The sequence below is a fragment of the Nelumbo nucifera genome, chromosome 7 (genome assembly GCF_055504915.1).
Source record: "Nelumbo nucifera cultivar China Antique chromosome 7, China Antique-T2T, whole genome shotgun sequence".
NCBI lineage: Eukaryota > Viridiplantae > Streptophyta > Magnoliopsida > Proteales > Nelumbonaceae > Nelumbo > Nelumbo nucifera.
The window spans coordinates 25,741,955-25,750,514 of record NC_142655.1 but is presented as its reverse complement, the minus strand read 5'-3'; the positions used below and the strand labels follow the sequence as shown (position 1 = coordinate 25,750,514).

Here is an 8,560-nt window from a genome sequence, read left to right as displayed (position 1 = left end):
TAATCATCTTTTCTACATAGATTGCTGATGACTAATCATCTTTTTTTGATTGATGAAGACCTTCCTTTGTCACTGTATGTTTCTCTCGAACTCTTCTTCTCCCTTTGTTACCTTGTTGTCTCTTGTTTGATCAATTCATCTTTCATGGATTTTCTTTCTCAATCAAGCATTGAACCTTGGGCTGCTAGAAATCTTTGTTTTCAAGCTATTAAGCTTTCGTCTAGAAAACCTTGCTTTGATACCACCTGTTGTCCATATAGCTGATCCAAGAGGGGGTGAATTGGGTTCTTTAACTTTTTTGGATCAATTGTGCTCATTTTGAAATACTTGAATGCAAATGTATTCTTGTAGAGGAACATGATGAAGGGAACCGATTGATTAAAATGCAAGTGTGAAACAAAAATGAAGATTAAAAAAGATACAACACACACAAGATTTTATAGAGGTCCAACTAGCCTTAGCTTGCTTCCACTACTCAAGCTGCTTTTGAGATTTCTACTAAAATAAATTTATTGAACTTAATGGCGCTAGTCAAACCAATACAATTAGTAGGACTTGGGTGCCTACTATACCTGGATAGACTTTCTTGGTGCTATCCCTACCAAATAGGACACCCTAAATACAAATGATGATACAATGAAAGCATTGCTACAAATAGGACACCTCTCAATAGGCACACAATAATTGTTACAAAGAACTACTCCAAGATGCAAGATAACTTCATGAAGACCTAGGACTCAAATGGGGATTTCCTCGCTTTTTTTTTGACTCAAGGGTTTTCTCTTTTTTCATTTTAAGAGAAACTCAGAAGATCACTCTTTTGATAGCTCATGAATTCCTCTTCCTTTTCTTGTAAAACCTTTGGTTTCTTACATGGTTGTTCAGCTCTTTCTTTTTCTTCTCATACATTTTTAGGCTAAACAATATTGACATTATATGACTGTTTTTTCAATGTAAGAGTTAACCAATCCTTTTTTGGTACTCTTTGAAAGTGATTTTTAACTTGTTTGAAAAATTTTCCAAGGAGGAAAGGACCTTGGAGTTCAAGCAGTTGAATATAAATCGTGTGAGAATGTTTCCTTCATATAGTAGTTGATTAATAGACTTTGTTAGTCGACTACTAGGCTTATCAAATCACGATTGCCAAAGGTAGTAGGTTCAACATTTTGAGTAGTTGACTATTCACAACAGTGGTTTATGAAGTGTAAACGACTCCTTACTATTCATAGCCTTAGCCTTAGAGACTTTTAAAATTTTGATTCCAAAGGCCTGGGGATCATTTCTTTAGGCTTTTAAACTTAGTTTTTTATATTTAAGTTCATGAACACTTAAAGAACCAAAACTACTTCTAGTCGTTGGTCTTTAAGGTTTTGTCAACTGAGTTTAATCTCATTTTATCCCATGTTGTGTATCTTGCACCCAATTACATCAAGTCTTAATTAAAGAGCTTGGATCTTGATATCTTATTTTCTTCTTCTTTCTTGGTAGCAAATTTTCATCTTACTAATGTTCAAATTATCATCTTTTGTGGAGAGTCTTGGGGTGTTTTCACTACATCATATGAATCAGTTGCTCTTACTTGCCTCATGTAAATAATTTCTTCTTCAACTTTGTTAAGCTCAACTAAGGATTGTTTTTCTGTAGTTGCACACTTACTTTTTCAAACTTTTAGTACTCTCATTGAGTTTGTTATAATCAAAACACATAAAGTCAACACTATTTGCCATATATATTTTAAGGTGAGAATTAATATTGTACCTACTACTTCATTATTGTATCTACTACTAATGAATTTGTGACAGCAGTTGAATGAAGAAGCTGGGTTAGATAGGCAGCTACTGTATAATGGTGGGCTATTATTTTTTCTCTTGATCATAATGCTCAAAAACTAGACTTGAATAAAGTTCAAATTTGTATAGATGCTCAGCACATAGTTGATGCCTTAGCATCAAAGAAAAGGGATGTAAAATGGATGAACATGGCATATTTGAAGAAGTCAAGGTCATATTTGGTTCAACACTCACTCATTTTCTTTCTTTACAATGATAAAAGTCTAGAAGGGAAAAAAGGGTAGAAATGGGCAAAATGAGAAAATGTTGCTATGAATCAAAGGCTTTTTATTCTGGAAAAGTGAATTCTTTTTGTTGCAAGAATGATAATAAATTTTGAACCCGTTTGGTTATAAATAAGATAAAACATCATATAATTGTGCCCCATTTTGCTCATTTTCATTCTTTAAAGAATCTTTGTATCCATGATTACTGGTATAAAATTTTACTGATGGAGATGGCGGTGGTCAATGTCCATCAGCATAAGTTTTCATGACAGTAGTAATTGACAAATAGTTGACTTCTATCCATTTGTTGGTAAAAATCTACCTCAGCACTTTATAACTACCAGTACAGAGCTTTTATGAAGAATGAATATAAGAAACATGAGATACGATTTTTGTGAAATGGGCTCAATTTTCAATCTAAAAGGAATGAGGCCCATGAGAAGAATTTTGTAATCAAACAGTCTCATGTTATTCATTCTTGCCTAGAATGAGTAAGAATTAAAGGAATGAGGCTCGTAGCAGCAAATCAAACTTGGCCCAAGTTTCTTAGGCTTAAATTTGGTGTATGCATATTTTTTGTATATACTAACAAACAAAAATTGTGTAGTCCATGAAATAGCTAGTAGAACAAGAAGTAAAGGTGATCGAGATCACTAGAGAGACCCTCTTAGTTGGTTAAGAGATGTGTTTTGCACTCATCCATTTCAGGAAGTAAATTGTAATACTTGTGACTCTTATTTGAGTTGTTAGTTCCTTTTATTTTCCCCCCAAAAATGTAAAATAAAGCTCAACGCCAAATAAAGCAAAAGCTAAAAAATGAATTAAACTTTATCCTTTTTTGATTTGTACTTCAATGCATGCCTATTAAGGGAAACGAAATTGTATTACAAACAAATAAAGCTTATTTAGTTATTTTTAACAACTGAAATGGCTGAACAGAATGATTTATTACTTTGTCTTTTAGTGGATAAGTCATTAAGTGGATGGCAAACTCCTAAATGGCTAAATGGAATGTTATATATCTTGGTTGACATACTACTTAAAAGCTGAAACTCAAGAAGAATTGGTCCATCTAAAATCAACAAGGTTATATTAATTCAATTATATAATCACAACTTGTTGGTTGATATCTTTCACATCGAGATGAAAAGAAGCATGGCAATAGACACTTCTTTTCCCATTGGAATATAAGAAAAAGAAAATCAAGGATATCATCTGTTTGCTTTCCTTTTTTGTTAATATCATAGTTAAAATCAAAATATATACTCTATATATTGTAACAAGGAAAGAGTAATGTGGCTCTCTTACCTATGATTTTATATATGTTTAAAAAATTACAAAATTAATCAGTTGACATGTTAGGTTGGGAGTGTGATCTCTCCTTTTTTGTTCTTTTTTTTTTATTTTTTCCTCTTTTTTCTACCACATGACAAATCACTATGGTCCACTTCTATTCTTTCCAATTCCTTAAAATTCCTCCATTTTTTTCTTCCACATTTCCACTGCAAAACTATTTTTTCTTAAAATTCCCTCCATCTCTCATCATGCTTTCTCTCATTCCATAAAAATATCTCCTATATTGATTTATCTTTTATTTTATTTTATTTTTTGTTTTTATTGTTTTCACCTTGCAGAGTGTAGATAAACATGCAGTCTTGCCTATTAGAGATAAAATCCTATTTAGGGACCTCACCTAACAACTTAAGACTTTAGGTTGAACAGTTCCTTGAGATAGTATGAAAAGCGCAAGAGATGCATAAACCTATAATTACCCACATTTCAAGAGGAATAGGTTTTATAATCAGTACACATGTTCAGCTAGGCTCCGGGCCCAATTTTACACTGTATCGGGCTCGGGCTTTGGGCCTGGCCCATTAGAATTTTAACAAAAGTCAAGCTCGATACTAGCCCATGAACAAGTCTAATTGTCAGGGTGCGTGGTTAGGGAGTGTAATCCAACTGAATTGAATTGAATTATAGGAGGCTCGACTCAAAAGCTCAGAGCTTGAAAGTCGATTCAATCTCAATCAAGTTTTAATGGACAACAGTGACCGTTGCCATCTGATTTTAATGCACAAGTGGTCCATCATCTGAGTCAGATCGCCTGCCAATAAAATACTTTCTAACACTCTACCAACACAATCAGACACCACACATCTTATACATGGCAAGTCCCACTTTTATGATGGGTCAGTCTCATGGTGAGATGTGCTGTGTCAGATCATGTTGATAGGGGATTGGAACGTGTTTTGTTGGCAGGAGATCTCAACTCCTACAATCTGAAGTATTGATTTAGAGTAAGATTTTTAAAATCGAATTGGACAATGAACCGGTCAGGGGTTCAGTTTCTGGGTAGAATGGCCCGACCGTTCAAACCTAATGGATGACCCATTTTGAAAAAAAGAAACGGCGAAAACCGTTGGACGGTTCAACTGCCTAGGTCAGCGGTTTGCTGATCAAATCAACGGTTTTTGACAAAATAACGGTTCTAGGGTAAAACAGAATGAATGAACTGACTGGCTCCCGGTTTTTCTGATCCGACCTTCCGGTCCGGTCCGATTTTGAAAACCATGATTAAGAGTAAAATTTTTAGAGTTCACTTTTGATAAAGTTGGTAGGAACAGACAACTACAAAGGCAGATTTTTTTTTTTCAACATTTTTTTTTTTCTGGAAAGCTATATAACTGCACAATAATGTACGCCTCAGCGGCTCAGACTAAGCATCAGCCATGAGTGTTAACTGCTTCCCAAATCAAATTCTTGGGAACTGGGTTGGTGAGATCCCGTGCCTGCAATGCCGCAGTCCTAAGAGTCCCGATTGTTCTCCTGTTAGCTTCCCAGAATGTCAGGCTTGTGTAAGGCAAGTTGTGCTTCTTGCACAGATCCTTCACCAGTGGGGAGACCTTCCTGAAATGGCACCGAGGCAACCGAGGGAACAAATGGTGCTCAATCTGAAACTCCAATCCTCCATGAAACCAGTCCATCCAGGATGGGCACTCAATATCAAGTGTGCCTTTCGTTTGTTTTTCAAACCAGTCATTCCCGCTGGGCGGCCCCAGATAAACGGCCGACGAGAAATGACTCAGGCAGAACTGAACATGTTGAATTCCAGTAACAGCAAGGCTCGCAAGTATGAACATTACCCTCTCACCCCAGTTGGGCAGGCAGGAAACAAGCAAGGGGAACCAAGTCCAGAAGATGAGGATCCCCACAATCTCCTGACCTCTTCTGGGGACCCTTCTCTTGGAGAGCAGAAACAGAAACGCCTGTGCAAATAGATTAATCCGAGCAATGCACATAACAGGGTAGAAAGTCCAATGCTGGTAACTCACCAGAAATCGAGCAACAGAATCGAAACTCATTTTCCTCCCATAAAAGTAAGATGTGAGTGAATTGAAGAATTTCGAGGATACCGCGAACAGGGGAATATGTTGAAGATCTGGGTCGAAATCCAGACTGTTACAGGCAATGTGATGACCATTGTGAATCCATTTCCACCACCCCATGCTGAACCCTGTGAGGCAATTTCCTATAAGAACCTGTGCGAACCGGTTGAGCCTAGGACTTAGCATGGTCTGGTAATGCGCAGAATCGTGCCCAAGCCATCCACTCTGAACCCAGAAAAAACCCATCACCCCACCGCAGGCCAGATGAACCCAGACATTGTTAGAAAGCAGAACACCGCAGACGGAAGAAGCAAAAATCATTGCCACGAAACAGAGGGAGAAGAAGACACCATGACCTTTCTTCTCAAACAAACCCATTTTAGTGAAATCGGAAACAAGTTTCCTGTAATCCTTGGAGACCTCGGAGACATGGTAGTCCTCCAAGTACCCAATAAAGAAGCGATCGAGAAGTTTCCATGCAGTACCCGGATGATAAGCGACGAAAGCATCTGTGACGTCCTGACCGGCGAAATTCAGGAGTGGAGTGTCACCGCCCGGGTGATTTTTAACCCAATCCGTTACGTCGTAGACCTTTCCCTGGATAGAGATCCAAAGATCTCCGGCTTTGTTATGTTTCCTGAGCTCATCGCTTGAAATGTACCTCCTCTCTCCCTCCATTGTAAAAACCAAAACAAAGTGAAGAACCCAGAACTTAGAACTCAAAACGCCCTCAGAGGGATCTCTTGATTTATGCTCAATATCCCTCCATTCTCATTTCTGGTTTTTGGAGGGATTTATAGGGAAGCTTCGGGGTACAGCGGGACAAATTGAACAAGCGTTACAGAGTATAATTTTTAAAACAACAAATCATTTCACACAAAAAGATCTAACATAACCGAGGGAGCTGATATGGAAAAGAAATGATTACTCATGAATGATTCTACTGAGTTTATTTGAATAACAGTGTTCATTGCTTACGTGGCTACACTAAAAAGCCTTCGTGAACCACTTTTTCATAATTTTAAAGATAAATGAAATATAAACATTTTTGAAATAAAAGAAGTCATATCAAACATCCCCTTAATCTTTTAAAAATTGACACAAAACTGGAACCACTTTACCACCGGTAGCCAAATCAGCTGTTCAACTGTTTAGTCTGCATGAATCAACAGAGACCGGATCTGTCCTACCATGTATTGGGAACATCTCCCCTACTTTTAAGTTATTATTCATGAGAAATGTTCTCAATGTAAGGTGGATGTGCACATGAGGCACCCAAGTGTGAAGAGCAAATCCCGAATCAACATATGGTGCTTTAAAAAGAGATGGATCTGTTCCTCACAAGTGAGGTGCCTCACACACACACATCCTATGGTACACTGGAAACACTTCCCGTACTTATTTGTTATTATTCACGGGAGATATTTTTAATGCACGGTGGATGTGCATGTGAGATGCCCATTTGTGAGGAGCAGAAAAAAATATATTAAAATAAAAACTTGTTCAAAAATCCATTGTTTATGCCAAATGAGTTGATGGTTTGACTGCCCAAATCGTCTCTGATCAATTCAAAGTTATTTTAGGAAAGTAATGGTATGGGGTTGAAATGGAACTGGTACCTTAACCAATTTCTAGGCCGAATGGTCCAACTGTCTAGATCAACGACGGCTTTAAAACCTTGGTTCTAATCATTCTTACTCTTATGCTGATGATGGGCAGAATTTACTATGAGCCCCATTATAAAGGTTATTATTGCGGCAGTTATTACAGTTGTATTCAATTACTCACTTTTTTTTTCAAATTTTTGAATATCTTACATCAAATTTTAAAGAAGTAATTTAAAAAATTTTAGATAATAGGTTGGTTAAGCTTGTCGAATAATCACTTTTAAATTTATTTATTTTATATAAAGCGAATACTTGCTTTGGTTGTTAAGGGTGCTCATGGTTCGGTTAACCGAACCATAGGGCATTTTTTGGAATCGAACAGGTACTATCTGTTTTTGAAAAACAAGTAATTGGAATCGAAATGAAGTCAGCCGATTAATCGGTTGACTGGTTCGGTTCATTGATTTTTTGGGTTTTTAGTTTTTATGATATATATTATAAAAAATATATATAAAAAAGATATATAAAATATATATATAATATACATAAATATATGTATACCAATTAATTCAGTTAACCGATTTTTCAGCTTGCCAAAAAATTTGTATTATTTACCATACACATGGAAGCCGAGGGCCCAGCTTTCCAAGAAAAAGCCCACAAGAACCAAAAGAATGATAGTTAACGCCTAAAAGGGAGGTGGGGATGGTTGATACGAATGGTAGTTATAGTTTTACAGGTGAACGCTATAAATGTGTCTAAACTTTTTTTAATTGCTTTAAAAAAAGATTTTTTTTTTTAATTGTATCAAAGGCTAAGTTTAGGAGTACTTAAAGTTAATCATTTATTCGAATAAACATTTATTTTGAATTGGGACTACAGCAATTAGTACTTATTTGCATTTAAGAAATAAGCCCAAATATGAATTTATTTGAGAAGAAAACTAATATTTGGACTTATTTTTAAGTGTTTATTTCATCAAACCTCATAAACACTTATTAGAATATTAATAAGAATTTATTTTTCAAATAACCACTCCCAAACTCCATAAATGAATATTGATTAATTAGTTGGGTCATTCCAATGGGAGACATCCAAACACTTATCCACTGAATGTGGATTTCCACCTCATGGAATGGTTCTCGTGCCTACCTATCAGTATTTGTAGTCATGCATTAAGAATATTTTCTCATATAAATAAAAACATACAAATATAAAAGATATTCCCAATGTGTACGCAATTCTACCTCACTCATAGATGTAACAGGCTACCACCTACCAATACTCGTGAAACACCATGGATTGATATCTGATATGTGGCCTTGTTGGAGGCATTTCAGCCATCAGCCATGGTATGAGTGGCATTAATTATATTTGCAGCCGTGCATTAGGAACATCTCCTCATGAATGAAAACGTATAAATACAGGAGATATTTTCGATGTACGTAGCAATTCTATCTCATTCATAGTTGCAACAGGCTACTATCTACTGCTTGTGGTGATGAACCATC

The 8,560-nt window shown here is 36.2% G+C and overlaps 1 protein-coding gene across 1 annotated transcript; it reads right to left on the bottom strand.

Moving 5' to 3' along the window:
- Positions 1–4,630: 4,630 nt before the first annotated feature.
- Positions 4,631–6,224, bottom strand: LOC104593449 (delta(8)-fatty-acid desaturase). Its single transcript, XM_010253287.3, has one exon. It carries the CDS (start codon positions 6,118–6,120, stop codon positions 4,780–4,782), a length of 1,341 nt encoding a protein of 446 aa, XP_010251589.1. The 5' UTR covers positions 6,121–6,224; the 3' UTR covers positions 4,631–4,779.
- Positions 6,225–8,560: the final 2,336 nt, after the last annotated feature.